Raw genomic sequence first — 18,068 nt, 5'->3', positions numbered from 1 at the left:
CCACACATGATGGCTGTAAGTTGCCCATGGGCTACCGAGGCACGAAACTGCCCTTCTTGGCCTTGTATTATAAACCATTAGCGTGGCAACTGTCAGCCACATACCGGGCCATCCTCAAAACAGAGGTTCTCACAGACCCTGAGCCTGTGACCCTCTGTACCCAGGTGCCCAGTAGGCCTTAGATCACGGAACCAGCACCCCAAAACCTCAGCATGTTTACTGAGGCCTCCTTGACACCAGATAGCTTTCTGGCATATCTTTCTTGCAAGAGGGCATGGCCTCAGCTGTCCTTAGTCCCTTGCCAGATGAGATAGTGGTAGAAGAAGTCACTCCTCTCCCAGACCTCTTGGCTACCTGGGGAGCCTCTTGGAATCAAGTGAGTGGGCAATATTGGGCATTGTACACTACATATGGTATTGTCACCATCATCCATATTACTGCTTTCGATCCCTTAACCAACATGCCTAGGATAGAGGACAGGACCAAAGGGTCAGCACAACTGACCAAACTACAGTCATTTAGTACTGGATGCCCTGGCTAACAAATGGCCCCATCTGTACATTTTTATAAACTCTTGGGCCATTGCCTAAACGTTGTCCCCTTTGAGGTAAAGAACTCTGGGAATCACTTGCCTCACAGATACCCAAAATATAGATCAAGATGTTAGGGACTGACAGAATGGCCATCATCAAAAAATCTACAAACAGTAAATGCTGGAGAGGGTGTGGAGAAAAGGGAACCCTCTTGCAATGTTGGTGGGAATGTACATTGATACAGCCACTGTGGAGAACAGTATGGAGGTTCCTTAAGAAACTAAAAATAGAACTACCATACGACCCAGCAATCCCACTACTGGGCATATACCCTGAGGAAACCATAATTCAAAAAGAGTCATGTACCACAATGTTCATTGCAGCTCTGTTTACAATAGCCACGACATAGGAGCAACCTAAGTGTCCATCAACAGATGAATGGATAAACAAGATGTGGCATATATATACAATGGAATATTACTCAGCCATAAAAAGAAACGAAATTGAGCTACTTGTAGTGAGGTGGACGGACCTAGAGTCTGTCACAGAGAGTGAAGTAAGTCAGAAAGAGAAAAACAAATACCGTATGCTAACACATATATATGGAATCTAAAAAAACCAAAAATGGTCATGAAGAACCTAGGGGCAGGACGGGAATAAAGACGCAGACCTACTAGAGAATGGACTTGAGGACATGGGGAGGGGGAAGGGTAAGCTGGGACAAAATGAGTGAGTGGCACGGACTTATATACACTACCAAATGTAAAACCGAAAGCTAGGGGGAAGGAGCCGCAGAGCACAGGGAGATCAGCTCGGTGCTTTGTGACCACCTAGAGGGGTGGGATAGGGAGGGTGGGAGGGAGGGAGATGTAAGAGGAAAGAGATATGGGGATATATGTATATGTATACCTGATTCACTTTGTAATAAAGCAGAAAGTAACACACCAGTGTAAAGCAATTATCCTCCAGTAAACATGTTGGTAAAAAAATAAATAAATAATGATATGGACTGGGACTTCCGTGTTGGCGCAGTGGTTAAGAACCCGCCTGCCAATGCAGTGGAAATGGATTCGAGCCCTGGTCCCGGAAGATCTCACATGCCGCGGAGCAACTAAGCCCGTGCGCCACAACTACTGAGCCTGAGATCTAGAGCCCGCGAGCCACAACTACTGAGCCCGCATGGCACAACTACTGAAGCCCGCGCACCTAGAGCCCGTGCTCCATAACAAGAGAAGCCACTGCGGTGAGAAGCCAGTGTACCTCAACGAAGAACAGCCCCCATTCGCCGCAAGTAGAGAAAGCCCACGCGCAGCAACGAAGACCCAACACAGCCAAAAGTAAAATAAAAAAAAAAAGATGTTATGGACTGAATTCTGTTCCCCCAAAATTCGTATGTTGAAGCCGTAACCCCGAATGTGGCTATATTTGGAGATATGGCCTTCAAGGTTAAACGAGGTCATAAGCTTGAAGCTCTAATCCAATAGGGGGGTATCCTTATAAGAAGAGCAACAGACGCCACAGAGCTCGCCCTCTCCCCACACTGAACAAAGAAAAGGCCATGTGAGGACACAGTGAGAAGACAGTTGTCTGCCAAGGACAAAGGGTATAAATACCTCACCAGGGTATAAATTCTTTTTTTTTAAAATAAATTGATTTATTTACTTTTGGCTGCATCGCGTTCGTTGCTGCGCGGGCTTCCTCTAGTTGCGGCGAGTGGGGGCTACTCTTTATTGTGGTGCACGGGCTTCTCGTTGCGGTGGCTTCTCTTGTTGCAGAGCACGGGCTCTAGGCGTGCAGGCTTCAGTAGTTGTGGCACATGGGCTCATCAGTTGTGGCTCATGTGCTCTAGAGCACAGGCTTAGTAGTTGCGGCGCACGGGCTTAGTCGCTCCGCGGCATGTGGGATCTTCCCGGACCAGGGCTCGAACCTCTGTCCCCTGTATTGGCAGGCAGATTCTTAACCACTGGGCCACCAGGGAAATCCGGGATATAAATTCTTTTAGCAAATTCTAGATTTCCAACTGGATTAAATTCTGGACCGCTGTATCAATTTACATTCTTTCCTCCCTCTGTATCCAAGTTTTTTGATTTCTTTCTTTCTGATTCCATTTGCTTGTTTGTCTGTCACTGGATATAGTTTGTGTGTGTGTGTGTGTGTGCGGGTGGGGGGGGTGTCCTGCCTAATCTGCTCATATTTATAGATTTCTTCCTTCAGACAGCATCAAATCAGTTTCATAAGGGTTAGGGGCCTCTCCTGTGGCAATGGTTGCTTAATAAGTTTTAAGGACTCTGGCTTAAGCTGGGTTTAATTTCATCACCGTGTCACAAAAGTGCCATGGTTGCTCTTCCCTATCATTAGGATGATCAGGATTTTCACTGCAACACAGGCATAGGCAACAGAGTGGCACAGCAGAAGATTGCTGGGCCCCCAAGCCAGAGGTGGGTGGACTGAAAACATCTTCTGCTAGCGTGCTGCCACTTGCGCTGCATGGAATTATTATTATTATTATTTTGTCTTTTCTCTCTGTACAAATTCCCTCAGAATATTTTAGATTTCTAGCAGTGCAAATTTACAGCTGTGGGTTTTATCTCCATCTAATCATGAGTGGTCCAGACCTTCTGGGTGGTTATGGGGACAGGGTCGGAGGCCCAGTGACCCACCTCTTGGGCAGCCCAGGAGAGGAGGACATCGCAGGCCATGCAGGACACATGGGGGTTGCATTCTGGAACAGCGTGAACCAGAAGGGTCTGTGGGAAGCGGGCTTTGCAGTATCACGAGGGTGAGGTACCCCCTGGTTCCTAAGCAAGGATGTGATTGGCTTGCTTGAATCGTTCTGCTGGCTGACAAGGAAACACTATTCAGGGATAATAAGCAGGAATGCATCTGGTGCATTTAATAAGAAGCGTTGTTGCTAGAGGACCCTATCTGGCGGAGCAGAGTGGGGAGCGGAATCTGGGATTAGGCCGGTCGAGGCCCTCCCAGTTTTACCAGCCGTCAACTCAGCACACAATACTGCCTTTAGCCCTCACCGCACCATCACCCCCTCCCCGCGCACTCACACACAGGGGCCAGTATACCTGGCTGAGGAGAACTCAGTCCCTGGAGATGGAGGGGTGGACCCGGGGGCGGTAGTTCCCCGAACCCCGCCACTTCAGCGCTATTAGGCACCACAGCAACAGAGGGGCTGAAGCAAGGGGGCTCCATCGCAGCTGGTCGTCCCCATCCCCACCACCAACTCCTCTAGGGACTGGCCAGCAGGCAGCGCGCGTGGGCAGCGGTTCAAAAGCGCAGGCCCACATCGGCTCCAGCCGTCTCCTGCTAAGAGGTCGCCCACTCACCCACCGCCCTCCCAGCTCATGGCAGCCTGGCGACCCCGCTTACCAATCGAAGAAGTCCAGAACGACGTCAGGAACATCAGACGAGGAGAGCTTAGAAATCAAAGCGGAATTTCCAGCTGGGTTTCGGGTCGTCGCCCTCCAAGGGCCGGGTCCTGATGAGCAGCAGGAGCACAGCGGCCCGCCGCATGTCGGGACGCCATAGCTCCGACCTTCGGAGAACCCTGGAGACCGCTGCGGACCGGGAGGAAGAGAGACGACGGGGGGGAGCGGGATAACCAAGAGGAGCGGGGCGCGGACCTCGTGCTTCGGCCAAGAGCCACCTGTAAGGTGAGAACATCGAGGCCAAGGGGAGTGGGGAGGGTGGGGGTCGACCAGCGGCCCTGAGCAAGGGAGCGGCAAGAAGAGCAGCAGCCCAGCAGCTTCACTCCACGCAGCAACCGGACCACGCACCCAGCCGCTGCCCCAGAGCGCGGGGTCTGAAGCACGTCCGGCTGCCGCTGGGCGGGCCCCAAGCCCGGCGCACAACTGGCTCCGCCCACCCCGACGGCAAGCGAGCTTAGCCAATCCGGCAGGCGCCGGGACCCATTGAACGAGATGCGCGGTCCCGCCTCCTACCACAGCCCGTGCGCCGCCCAGCCCTCTGCTCCTTCTGGCGTCCGCAGTCATTCCTTGGTCAGCCCCAGCTCCAGCTCCCTGGCAGCTGGAGAGCTGGGCCGGGGGGTCGGCGGCGTGGGGCACCCCGCCCTGCGCCTCCCCTCCGCAAAAACGCAAAATGTGCTTTTCACCTGAAACAGCGTATGCCCAAGAGTTTGCTTTTTGTGGTGAAAGGAGTAATTTGACCGCCCGGGCTGAATCTGCAGTTTGAAAGATCTGGACACCTTTGAGGAATCAGGACATAGTTGACTGGTGGTCATTCCCAGACCCTCGGGCCTCCAGTGAACCAGAGCGCCTGTCCTCTGGAAGGGATAGAGGAGGTTCAACCTGTGCATTTCGTGGCCCGGCTCTGGCCCGTCATCAGGACAGAAATTGGGCTCCGGGAGCCCCCCTCCCATAGCTAAGGGATGCACAGTTGAAGTGAGGGTTCTTGGCTGACAGCATTGAAGGGGAAAAGAAGGCAAAGGTCAGTGTATCGGATCTTCAAGGCAGTGAGTCCCCGGAGAGCAGGCCACTGTAATGCTCCAGCATTCTGGCCCCAGCATGTGGGGGAAAAAAGCCTTACATTTTTGCTAGAGGCCTTCTCTTCTTTCCGCTACCCTGAACGTTGCCACAGAGAATAGAAATATCTCAGAGCAAGAGGAAATGCTTCCACTCATTCACTACCCTTCGTCCTTCCCATCTTGGTACCTTGATGAAGCAAGGTCAGAAAGAGGCTTCTTCAGAGCACATAAGCCAGATGGGCAATGAACAGATAAACCTCAGTCATGTTCACCAGCGCTGGACCTCGTGAGGCATGCCATTTAAAAGTGTTGAAATCAAAATGGATTTCAGGTTCACTCTTGGTCAACTAGAATATTCAAACAAACATTCTCCCCCTTCCCCTTTCCTTCAGTATTTGGTGAGAAGAGCTGGGACTGCTTGTGCCCAGCGTATTGCAAAGCTCTAGTTGCATGGAACTTCCTGGGGTGGCTGAGTGTTTTGTACAGCTAAAAACTGAACTCTTTACCCCACCTCGACCCCTTCTCAAGCACCCCACTTTTTCTTTTTAACCATTTTAGAATCACACGTTTTTTAAATGTTTCTCTTGATTTCCTTCCTTCTCTTCACCAGCAGAGCATCTTCACACCTTCGTTTCCCCTCTCCTTTCCCCCTCTTTTTCCTTCTATTGCAGTAAGTGCTTTCTTCTCACTTACGGGGCGGAGCCACATAGAACTAAGCCACATACTTACGTGGGGGATCCCTCTATAACTAACCATCACAACAGCAGTGGGTCAGCTGAGCCCAGCCCTACTGCTCTTAATCCTGCACCCCTTGTCTCTGGTCACTCAGGCATCCTCGTAGAGACAATACTTGCTTGTCAAAAATGAAAAGGTCATTTCCGATCATTTTGTCCAAGCATCTGCAGTGTATATGGGAGGGAGGGGTGGGGACACACTTTGCTTTATTCTTTACCCTAAACTACTCTACCTCTCACTTCTAAAATGAAAATATCCCAGTCTTGGACCGCAAGCGCCTAGCCATGCTGCTCTCTCATTCTTCTACTCTCTCTACACGTGTTCTTTTATCTCACTGAGCCCTCCTATTCCTTGGCCTCTCTAGTTTTTGCCCATCTGCACTCTCCCTCTTCTACCTCTCCCTCCTGTCACCATTGATTTGGTTTCGGGTTTCTTTTTTTTTTTTTTTTTCCTGGCCGTGCCGCGCAGCTTGCTGGGATCTTAGTTCTCAGAACAGGGATCGAACCCGGGCCACGGGCCACTGTCGAGTCCTAACCACTGGACCACCAGGGAATTCCCTGGGGTTTCTCCTCTTTTCCTTCTTTTCCTGCTCACACTCAGGCATACTAAGTTGTCAATACATCTACCACCACTTATTCTTCTACGCTTACAACACCTTCCGTATCTCCACATCCAGTTATCACCCATAGCCAATCAACTGTTGCCTTTCAGTTCTACACACTTCTTCATGTGCTTTCAATACCCCTACCTTAGTCTAGAACGTCAGCATCTCTCACATAAATCACTCCTATAATGAACACGGCATTCTTCCTCCTCTCTGACCTTTCTTCACATTGCTTTCAGAGTGACATTTCTAAAACACAAATTACATCCCAGATTAGACACCCTTGATGGCTTCTTGTAGCCTTAATAATGAAGTCTCCACTCCTGTCTCTGGGGAAACGCAGATGGCCAATGGGCACATGCACACATGTTCAACATCACTAATCATCAGGGAAATGCAAATCAAAAGCACAGTGAGACATCACCTCACAAAAGGACACACGTAACAAATTTTGGAGAGGACGTGGAGAAAAGGGAACCATCCTACACTGTTGGTGGGACTGTAAATTGGTGCAGCCACTGTGGAAAACAGTATGGATATTTCTCGGAAAACTAAAAATAGATCTACCATACGACCCAGCAATTCCACTCCTGAGCATATATCTGTAAAAAAGAAAAACACGAATTCAAAAAGATGCATGCACCCCAATGTTCATAGCATGGTCATTTATAATTGCCAGTGTATGGAGGCAATCTGTGTCCATCAACAGATGAATGGACAAAGAAGATGTGATGTATATATACAAAGGAATACTAATCAGCCATAAAAAAAGAATTTTGCCATCGGCAGCAACATGGATGGACTTGCAGGGTATTATGTTAAGGGAAATAAGTGAGACAGAGAAAGACAAATCCTCAGTAAATTTGAAAGATTTAATAACTGGCTGAATTAAGGGACCTAGAAATGAATGTAGAACTGACTTAAGAAAGGGTAAGTGTTCAACAACACACATGCTGCAGAGAGCAGAGAAAGGGCACGGCTTATTTGAATACCACCTAATAAGTTGGTATTACTAGGTCTACAGAGCTAGTGGGCCCTTTTGTGTGCGTCTTAAATGCCAAGTTTATTGTGTATGCAGTAGAGTCATCAAAATTTTCTTACAGGAATTTGGCATGGCCAGAGTTGGGTTTTAGGAAGGTTAACTTAGCAAGTATATGAAGCATGTATCTGTGGGGAAAGACATGGAGGTAGGAGAAGGTTAGGAGACTAGGGCAAAGTTCAGGCAAGAAGTAATGGAGGTAATGATACTAAGAGTTGGCAAGAATGTGGAGCCAATAGAAATCTCATCCTCTGCTGTTGGGAGGATGAACTAGTACAACTGTTTTGAAAGATAACTGGTGTTACCAGTAAGGTTGAACTTGGGCAGACCCTACGACCCAGAAGTTTCATGTCTAGGCCTATACTCTAGATCAGGGTGACTCAGCTGTTGACATTTTGGAAAGACAATTCTGGGTTGTAGAGGACTGTCCTGTGCATTGTAGGATGTTTAGCAGTATCCTTGGCCTCCACCCACTAGATGCCAGTAGCACACCCTCAGTTATGACAACCAAAATGTTTCCAGACGTTATCAAATGTCACCCTGGTTGGGGCGGAGGGGTCAGTGCGTAAAATTGCCCTCAACTGAGAAACTACAGAAACTCTTGCATGTGGGCATAGGGGGATATGAATGAGAAAATTCGTCGCAAGATAATTTGCAAAAGCATAAAACTGGAAACAACCCACATGTCCATCAACAGGAAATAGACACCCTGTGGAATTTTCATACGATGGATAACTATACGGCAATGAAAACTGATTACTACGGTTGCACACATCAGCATGGATAAATCTCACACATACAAAATTGGGGCGGGGAGAGAAAGAGTAAGGCAAGTAATAATACATCTAGTATAATTACATTCACATAAAATCCAAAATGGACAAGAAATAACATTATTTAAAGGAACAGTCCTCTGCCGTGAATGTATAAATAAGTGAACTTTTAACAAAGTTCAGGATCGTGGTTACCTCAGGGAAGGAATGAGGGGATGACGCAGGAAGGGCACAGGTGGGCTTCCAAGGCATTAGCCGTGTTCTAGTTCTCAAGCTTGGTGGTGGGTACACAGGTTTTTATATTATTATGATATACCTTACATATATGCTGTATTATCTTCTGTATACATGAACCAGTTCATAATTTGTCAGGAAGTGATGCGGTCTAAAATAACGCAGGAAAATGGAGAGAAAGGCAGCAGAGTAAATAACTAATTGGATGAGAGAGAGAGACAGAGAGAGAGAGAGAGGGAAGGGCCAACTTTTAGGTGCCTCTTAGAATCGTTTTAAACTCATTTTCTTCATAGATTTGGTGATGATATCAATTCCTATTCTGTAAACACGCATAATTCATTGCTCAGACTTCTAAGAAATGTACATTTTATGCCTCAAAACAGATCCTACTATATGATGTGATTCAGAGGACTTGATAATACCACATTTCCCAGAACACCATTGTCTGAGAATCCTGCCCTGTTAGACTTGTAAACATGTACTCATTTGTATTCCTTGGAGTTATGAGCATCTGAAAATAGGTGGTTTAGAGTAAAAGTGATTCTTCATCATTAACTTTAGTGTCATTAGAATATCCCTAACTGGTACAGAAAACTGTTTCCAACTCCGGCACCCACCCTACCCCTCTGTTTTTCTCCCAATGGTCACCTCTCAGGTAGTGGAATAAAAGGAGATTTTTTCGATCAAATCCTCTCAGATGATGGAGCCATAAGCAAGGAAAATATCAGAACATCCTAACCTTTCCTGGACGAGGCAGAGAGGGACAAGACAGGTCTTTTCCTACAAGGAGCACAAAGTTTTCAAGGTTGAGGGACTCACTGAGAACATATTTTATACGTGTGGACACAGAAAAACCCACAAACACCCAGAGAAACAGGAAATGCAGGATTCGTCCCTGACCTGATTTAAGGACCGTCTCTCAGAGACTCAGAGAAGCCTGATACGTTAGAGCTACAGCAGACCCTCAGAGCAGCAAGCCTGAGCTTCCTCCCTCAACATGAGAGGCTTCAGGTGCATACATGTGGGTAACGTAGCCCACGTGTCCTGTTCCCTGTATACACAGCCAGCACCTCGTAGATACCTCTCAGTCCTGAGAGTATAACACTGACGGTGCCACTCAGCTCTCAGAAGCACAGACTCAGTGAAGAGGAACACACATGCCTCTTGGGGCTTGGGACACGGGGCCACCTGGGGAGTAAAGTCAGGGCCCTAGGGAACTGGAGCTCGGTAAGGGGCAGGGACACGGACTCCCAGCATGCACCAAAAAAGGCTTATCTCAAAAAGAGGTGTGCAGGCGTTTGTCTAAAGTGAACCTCCCGGGACTTCCCTGGCAGCCCAGTGCTTAAGACTCTGCGCTCCCAATGCAGGGGGCACGGGTTCGAACCCTGGTCGGGGATCTGATATATCCTGCATGCTGCACGACGTGGCCAAAAAATAATTATAAATAAATAAATAAATAAATAAATAAAGTGAACCTCCGAAAATTCTTAAGCCCAGGTAAAGGCCTTTAACATTAACTATAGTTAATACATTAACTGTATTAACACAGAAATACACACATACACACCCTGCTGGCATGGCATGAGCCATACAGAAGCAAACCAATTTGAGGCCTTTCGAGGGACCCTACATGGATAAATTTCTACTTGGACTGTTCTTTCATTAAACAATGGTGACAAAAGGCCTTGTGCCGTTTTCTGTTGTTGTTCTAGCCATAAGGAATACCCTGTGTTACTCTAGGATAATGCATTTTTAAATGTCAACCCCAGTGACAGGGGAAAGGGTTGCGGATACCTTACGCTAACTTCACTTTAACAGACCTTTATCAAGCATCTACGAAGAAGGAAACACAGTGCTTTAGGAGAGAGAAATAAATAAAAGCCTTTAAGTTCCAAACAATTCAGAAGCTCACACGTTAGGCAGCTGGGGAGATACACACGTAAATAAATAATGTTAATCTACCCTAGGATACGTGAGGCACTAGCACAGAAAACAGAAAAAGGTATTGATGCTAACTAGCAAGCTCTCAAGCAGCCTTAACTAAATATAGAGATAAGGCCTTCTACCCTCAAACCCCTGGTTCTCCCCTTCTATGGTCCTCTGCTCTGCTCAAGTACCCCTTCCCCTTTTTCCCTTAAAGAAGTTCCAGATATTAGGCCCATTTCCTCCTTTCATTTTCTTTAAATTAGGACATATTTCAGACCTCGACAAAGGTACAGAGAATGCTACACCCATGCAACCATCAGCCGTCTTAAGAAACGTAAGCTTACAAATGAAATTGAAACCCAGTGTACCTCTCCCCAACTGAATTCTCCCTCTCTTTCCATACATTTAACCACTGTCTTAAATGAGTTTATTGTTCTCATACACACCTTTCTGCATACTACATATGTATGCATTACTCCTATGTATGCCTTTTACTACAAATACATGTACCTATAATCAATCTAATAACTTTTGCATGTCTTTAAACTTCATACGTGCATGGTATCATAATGCTTTTATCCTTTTGGAACTAGGTTTTTCCTTCATCTTTTTCTCCCTTCCACTACTGAATCTTTGCCCCTTGTTATAAGCTGAACTGTGTCCCCGCAAAAGATATGTTGAAGCCTTGACCCGCGGAACCTGTAAATGTGACCTTATTTGGAAATCGGGTATTTGCAGGTGTAATAAAGATCAGATGAGGTCATACTGGATTAGGGCGGGCCCTTAATCCAGTATGACTGGCGTCCTCATAAGAAGAGAAAGAACACAGAAACAGAGACACAGGGGAAAACACTATGTAAAGATGAAGAAAGAAATTGGAATCATGCATTTACAAGCCGAGTGATGCCAAGGATTGACAGCAGCCACCAGAAGCTAGGAGAGAGGCATGGAACAGATTCTCCCTCCGAGCCTCCAGAAGGAACCAACCCTGCCGACACTTTGACCTCAGACTTCTGGCCTCCAGAACTGTCAGAGAATAAATTTCGGTTGTTTTAAGCCACCTGCTTTGTGGTAATTTGTTACGGTAACCCTAGGAAACTAACACATCCCTCCGGGAGCTCTTTGTGTCTCAGGCCCCTGAGAATTCTAGTGTCTTCCTCAGCCCAGATCTTACCATCCTGTTCAGTTTACCTGCAACAGTACCAAGTCAGTGAATTAAGGCTGGTCCTACCGTAGGTGTACTTAAACGTTTCCCCCATTGCCCTAAAGCAGTGGTTCTCAAACTTTAGTGTGCTTCAGTAGCACTTGGAGGACTTGTAAAACCCGATGGCTAGCAGCCTACCTTCAGAATATCCAATTCAGTAGGTCTGGAGCAGGCTCTGAGAATTTGCATTTCAAACAAGTTCCCAGCTGCGGCTGCTGCTGCTCCATGGCAGGCCAATAGCGCCATCTGGTCTCCAGGCAAGCTAGGTCATCCGTCAGGTCCTTTCAATAACATATACTAGAGGCTGGGCCACCATCTCTCTCGTCACACAACTTGTTTATAATCTAATATTTTAATTTATTTGAGGCTGCAATAAAAGGATTTGAAACAGGCTTACCAAATAGTTGAAAGAAATCCCTTTCAATGACAGTAAGGTGGGCCGAAAGAAACAGAACAAAGATACGTTGGAGTCAGTGTTATTTAGGTTAAAAAAAAACTGCAGCTTATTCATGTCAAACAAACTTTTATTTTCAACGTGAACAATACTATCAGATTTATCTGTAAAAGGTAAGAATAAAGTCAGATGTCAGTTAATATCCTTTTGGGATGCTGAACTTTGGAACAAAATTTGTATTGTGGGCTAATGAAAACTAGAATATCCGTGAAGAACAAATTCACCTTTTCTTTCGCCGTCCACTTCTTTTTATGCCTTCCAACTGTAGGATGGAATAAGAGTCAATTAACAATTGTACACCAATAACATGCAGCAGGGACTTTCTAAATATGAGTCAATACTATGTACATCTGTTGGCTCTCCAAGGAGAGAACAAAATGTTTTCTTCTTGTAACCCAGAGCCTTGGTTGTCAGGGTGCACATCATTTCACCACACCAACCTCATCTCTCTCTTGCCCACCACTATAAACACTAGATGTTTTTCTTGAAAGGCCACTCTGCGATTTAAATGTCTTTCCACCTTAAGAGCCTATGCTCCTTACACAAATCATAAATCCCTTATAATCCCAGACCTTCAGTTTCCGTATCTGTAAAATGAGAATGAGGCTGTTATCAAACATCCACAGGTGTGAAAATTAAGAAAGAAAGAGCGTGATACTGAGAGAGAGAGAGAGATGAGACAGAGAAAGGAAAAGACGAATGGGTAGAGGAAGGAGAAACTAAGATTGAATTACCGACTCAGGGATAGCCAATAATCTTACTATGGCTAATTTTCTTTTCTTTTGAATAAAAAATCTCAATCGAACTAATATTTGTGAACTACTCATGAAATGCAGTCTTATGTGAAATCCTTAACTTTTTACTACTTTGTAAGGAGTCACCTTCTCAAAGGCATTGTTATTCCGAGAGACTCCATTTCTGTGGCCAGGGGATGAAGGTACAGCTAGTGCACAGCTTACTCGCTTTAGCTGCTTCTTCTGGTGACCATTCTCTAAAACTATAGGTCTCTATATTTTAGACCTCTAAAAACATATAGGTCTCTATTTCCAGGTCTGATAAATTTCCCATCTGTAGTAGTCTTAAAGCTACAGGACAAAGGACTTGCGGCTGCAAATGAAATACTTTTCAGAACACACTTCCTTCTATATCATCTAGAATACAAGTCCATTAGTAACATTAAACCGTTTTTCCAAAACTAAATTTCAACAATTTTTTCTTATTTACTTTACAAAAAAAAATTAAAACACGATAGATAGCTAGTGGGAAGCAGCTGCATAGCACAGGGAGATCAGCTCGGAGCTCTGTGACCACCTAGAGGGGTGGGATAGGGAGGATGGGAGGGAGACGCAAGACGGAGGAGATATGGGGATATAGGTATACGTATAGCTGATTGACTTTGTTATAAAGCAGAAACTAACACACCGCTGTAAAGCAATTATACTCCAATAAAGATGTTAAAAAAATAAACCAAAAATAAATTAAGTATGTAAACAAAACAAAACAAAACATAAAGCTGTTAGTAACAGGTATATGTCAGGAATGGTTGCACTATACAATAATACCTGTATTCTCCAGAGCTGCCCTCTGCTGAGACCGTATCCACTTTGGGTCCTTCTTCTGCTTTTTCATTTCCATCCTCTTTCTCTTCCTCAGCATTTTCATACTGATGTGCACTCTCTTCTTTAGTGTCGAATGATACGGACTTTGGCATCACAAGGTGGTGGGAAACATTTCCCGATTTAAAATCAGCAGCAGAACCTAGTTCTCTGCCCTCAGGAGGTTCTGGAGAAGAGAAATATGTCAAAAAATAAATCAATAAATCAATAAATAAAAAGAAGAGCTGGCCATGTTCCTACTGGTTGATACAACACTTCCATGGGCCTCACACTTCTGCTGCTTGACAGTTTTCACAACATTTTCGCCCTCTTTCCAGTAGATCTCACACACTGTGCTGCTGATTATTTCTGGCCCTTTGGAGAAGGGATCGAAATCATTTGATTCTCAGAGCATTTTTGTATGTTTCTGCCAGAACGTCACTGGAAAATGTTCACCCAATTTAAAGACAAGTTCTACCGCGAAGCTCACTGATTCCTCAACCACTGAAAAGTGCCCCTGTGCCATTTCATCATTTTCTCAGGTCATCCTACTGGGAATGTTTACATTTTTAGAAGCCCGTCAACCAAAAGTGAGGTATGCCATTTGTTTGCCCCTAGGTTGGTAGAAAGCAGCATACTTTTTCTCAAGATCATAAAGGTCTTTAGAGAATTGGGCTTCTACTTGTGCATATCGTGCCTGAAGGTTTTTGAGAGCTTTGACCCGCTGCTTAACCGCCAGAGGCCAGCGCTGAGCGCGGCCTGCCTTTCAGGCCGATGCCCCAGCAGGGGCTGCGAGGGCCTGGGGACTGGGCCGCCCCTCGCCAGCCTCGGCCCCGTCGTCAGGTCCACACGCCCCAGCCTCCCAGGACTCGGAGGCATCAGCCAGGACCTCGTCCGCCCAGAACTCGGCCTCCGCCGCCGGTTCCTCTGCCTTCTGGGATGCCGCCCCCTCTGCAGGTTCCTGCGGCTCCCAGGGCGGGGTGCCCTCTGCCTGGTACTCGCCCCGCCAGACCTCACCTGCCTCTCCCAGGCCTTCCTGCTCCTGAGGAGGCGCGGCATCCTCTGCAGGGTCCGAGGGCCGTCGGGAGCGGCGCCTGACCATCACGCGGCCGGCGTGGGGCCCGACCAGGACACGGTCGTTGTAGTGGCTGTGGTGCACACGGCAATGGACCAGATCCCGGAACAGGGACTGAAACTGCGCCGTGGGGGGCCCGTGGCCCGCGACCACTCCCGCGCCCTCGGGCCCATTCTCGTCTTCCTCTTCTGTCTCTTCCTCCTCCTCGACCTCTTCCTCAGTTTCGTCTCCCTCTTCTGACTGGTACTCATCCTCCTCCTGGTCCTCGATCTCTAATTTAAACTGTAACTCCTCCTCCTCCTCCGTCTCCTCCTCCACCAGCTCTACATCCCAGTCTTCTTCCACTGCGGCCTGGGCGGCCTCCTGCCCACCATCCTCCCCGTGAAGGGCTCTGGAGAGCCCCAGGGAGGCCAGAAGGGCCGCAGCCCCCTCGGCTCCATCCATCCCTCCCGAAGGGGATGCGCGGACCCCGAGGGGACTGGGGTCGCCACCCGCCCCGCCACCAGCTCCGGCCTGGCCACCTGGGATCGGCCCTCGCTCCTCTGTGGCAGACATGGCAGGAGGGACGCGCCACACACGGATCGGGCTGCAGTGAAGATCGCGGGGAAGATGGCGGCCGCCGGGCTGAGTATCGCTGAGGGAGGGGATGATGTTGGCAGCGGGGCCTCCGGCACGGGGTGGGGGTTGCAGAGAAGCCGGCTGCACAGGGGACAAGGGTCTGCCAAGATGCCTCTGGGGGCCCCGCCACGGGAAGGGCAGACCGCCGGCCTGTGGAGCGCCCCACCGAGACTGCGCCGAGGCCGCTGCGCACAGGGCGGGAAAGAGCCTGACTGGCTGGCGACGGGAGGCGGACCTTGGAAGGGTCAACCAAGGGCCACGTCCTCCAGCGCCGGCTCTAAGCTCATTTGCCAGCAGCCAAGGATTGACAGCACCGCCGTCCAATGAGTGACCAAGGTCTTCAGCTTCCCTGGAAGCCTTAAAGGCCCAGCTCACCCTGAGCCTCGGTGAGCCCACAGGAATCCCTTCCTTTTCATTCCACCCCTGCAAGAGCAAAGCTACAGTGTCCCTATAGGGTGGCGCCCTGGGGTATGAGAACCTGCATGTGTTCCCCATTTGCCACCCTGGGGCAGCTCACGCTGACTGAGACACACTTAGTTCAAAAACGAGAGAGAGAGAAGGTGTATAGATCAAATCTCAGCAACGCTTAAAACCTCCCACAAGAGAGAGCAAGAGAATTTGGAGGTTTTAATGCTGTTAAAGCTACTTAGAAAAGGACATACAAAGTCGATATGGATGCAGTGAGAATGGAGAGTGCAGAGAAAGCAGTAAAGACAGGAGCCGGACAGTGTTTCATCAGGGCTCCCCAATTCATTTCCAGCCTCCAAGAAATGAAGACAGAGAGAGAGAGAGAGAAGAGAGAGACACAGAGACAGAGACAGAGACAGAGAGAGAGAGAGAGAAGAGAGAGACACAGAGACAGAGACAGAGACAGAGAGAGATACTTCTTTCAAAGACTGGGCTGAGCACATGCTCTGCACTGGAGTGTGTACATCCCCTGCCTCCCCAATTCATACGATGAAGCCCGTCCCCCACCCCACCCCGCCCCCAGGAGATGGTATTTGGAGACTGGGTCTTTGGTAGGTCATTCAGTTTCGGTAAGGTCAGGAGGCTGTGGTCCACACGTTGGGATTACTGCCCTTACAGGAAGAGACCATAGATGGTGCTCTCCGCCCACCACCCCAACGTGAAGCCACAGGAAGAAGGCGGCTATCTTCAAGCCAAAACGAGGGCCCTCACCAAGAACTCCACCATGCTGGCACCCTGACCTTGGGCTTCCTCGCCTCCAGAACTGTAGGAAATAAACCAATGTCTTGTTTAAGCCGCCCAGCCTATGGCATTTTATTAGGGCAGCCTGAGCAGACTAATACAGCACGGCACACGTTAACAGGGCAGGCTTCCTAGAATGATTTCTCGGTCAACAGTCCGAGACTTTTTGTTGTACTCAGCCCCACTTAGCCGAGTGGTCAAGGGTAACAAATGCTTAAAACGAGGAAGAAATCGACAACTATTTTATGCTAATCCCACTTACTACTGTCGCTGGGCACAGAAGCAAGAGTGGGTGTTAGCTGTAACTTCACGTTCAGGAGAACATAAGCTATGTCCCTTACTTCCAGTAAGCACACTGCCTTGGGATCCAGGACATCTAATTTGACAGACCCTAACGTTTCACGGATGGGAAGCACACATTCTGCCCTGCGCTCCTGGGAAGGTTGGCGAGAAGAGCTGTTGTTGCCACCCTGAGTCAGTATGGACCCCTACCCCAAGTTGGGTTCAAAGGTCAATCAAGACTGGTGACACCACACACACACACACACACACACACACACACACGCACACACACACACACTACCGAGACGCGATGCAAAGTGTATTCCTTACATGAGGAGGCTTCTGGGGGGAGAGCAGGGTAGCCTTTTCAAGCTGCTCCAAAAAAGACTTGAGAGAGTCAGGAAAGGACGAAATTGCTTTGGGAGTTCTACTGTGATTCGTGGATGGGGCCAGCATGACAGTTCCCTTGTGCTGGCAGTAGCTAGTGTAGTTTGACGCCCACTCCTCCTCCCCTCCACCCTACAACCGCGCCAAAGGAGAGAGTGTGGGGCATTGGGGAAGAGGGAGGGTTGACGTTTAAAAGCCCTCAGCAGTCAAACATCAAAGGATGCAGTCAGACGCTATACTACAATTCACCTCTGGCGTGTGACTGGCGACTGAAACGTGCCATTTTCCTGTAATGGAATTTGAACTTGTGGAAGTAAGCCACTCTGGAACTCTGAGTCCTGCAGCCTAAGGCCGGGTAGGGAGGCAAAAGGTCCACTGAATGCCGTTCAAGAGCCCAGCGTTGTGTATCCTGAGAAGTAAAATGCATGCCTCGGTCACCATCAATAAGGCCCGGAACTCCAAAGCCAAGAAGGAGGGTCTTGGCAAAGCCCTGCATAGTGGCTTTAGTATATATAGAGACACGTGTGACCTGGATTTATAATTTGGGAGTCTGTGGGCCAAGAGATTCCCAGGGCTCTTTACCCCAAAGGGGACAGTTTTACACAAGGAAACGTCGTTGCTGCCATGGGCCGGACCAGACAGCCAGACCGACGACAATGGCCTGACTGTCTATGAAAATGTGCAGACGGGGCTAACTGTTGGCCAGAGCATCCAGCGCTAAGGTGACTGCCTGAAGTTCACTCACTTGTGCTGTCTTTTCGTTGAACAGTTTTATTTATGGTTATTGTATTGATTACTGACAAGGAAAGAGTTTTCCTGACATTTTCCTAATTATTTTCCACGTCAGCCTTTTTTTGTTCCTTCACCCCTCAATTACTGTATTTCGCTGTTATTAATTTAATTTT

The 18,068-nt window shown here is 48.0% G+C and overlaps 2 protein-coding genes across 12 annotated transcripts in view; both read right to left on the bottom strand.

The window, feature by feature from the left end:
* LOC309652282 (uncharacterized protein) overlaps positions 1 to 5,015 on the bottom strand; it is a 34,554-nt gene extending 29,539 nt beyond the window's left edge. For 2 of the 10 annotated variants that reach the window (XR_014258634.1, XR_014258636.1), the window contains exons 1-2: positions 3,915 to 5,015; positions 3,194 to 3,387 (exon numbers count right to left, since the gene is read on the bottom strand). Coding sequence is in view for 1 of the 10 variants with exons in the window: in XM_082445889.1 (XP_082302015.1) it covers positions 3,915 to 4,537 (623 nt within the window). In the remaining 9 variants the exon portion in view is untranslated. The remainder of the gene's footprint in view (positions 1 to 3,193; positions 3,388 to 3,914) is intronic. The other 8 variants (XR_014258638.1, XR_014258639.1, XR_014258635.1 and 5 more) reach the window with 7 other exon arrangements.
* A 5,813-nt stretch (positions 5,016 to 10,828) lies between these two features.
* LOC309653198 (uncharacterized protein) lies at positions 10,829 to 16,119 on the bottom strand. 2 transcript variants are annotated; one of them, XM_082447686.1, is made up of 4 exons: positions 15,189 to 16,119; positions 14,610 to 14,939; positions 13,560 to 13,779; positions 10,829 to 12,259 (listed from the first exon to the last, which is right to left on the bottom strand). In XM_082447686.1, exons 1-4 carry the CDS (start codon positions 15,778 to 15,780, stop codon positions 12,247 to 12,249), a joined length of 1,155 nt encoding a protein of 384 aa, XP_082303812.1. In that variant the 5' UTR covers positions 15,781 to 16,119; the 3' UTR covers positions 10,829 to 12,246. The 2 variants fall into 2 exon arrangements, with proteins under 2 accessions (XP_082303812.1, XP_082303811.1); XM_082447685.1 differs by lacking the exon at positions 10,829 to 12,259 and having other exon boundaries at positions 12,270 to 13,779.
* Positions 16,120 to 18,068: the final 1,949 nt, after the last annotated feature.

Source organism: Balaenoptera physalus (genome assembly GCF_965194825.1).
Source record: "Balaenoptera physalus genome assembly, chromosome: X".
In the NCBI taxonomy this organism is placed as follows: domain Eukaryota; kingdom Metazoa; phylum Chordata; class Mammalia; order Artiodactyla; family Balaenopteridae; genus Balaenoptera; species Balaenoptera physalus.
This window is presented reverse-complemented; position numbering and strand designations above follow the sequence as displayed.

Bases quoted from the DNA above. Each gene is read 5' to 3' on its own strand.
- LOC309653198 (XM_082447685.1), bottom strand. From the start codon at position 15,780: ATGGGGAACACATGCAGGTTCTCATACCCCAGGGCGCCACCCTATAGG. The intron at 14,940-15,188 runs GTGGCCAGGCCG...AGTTTAAATTAG, and splicing joins GGAGCGAGGGCCGATCCCAG to AGATCGAGGACCAGGAGGAG. The intron at 13,780-14,609 runs GTGAGGTCTGGC...TCTCTTCTCCAG, and splicing joins GGAAGGCCTGGGAGAGGCAG to AACCTCCTGAGGGCAGAGAA.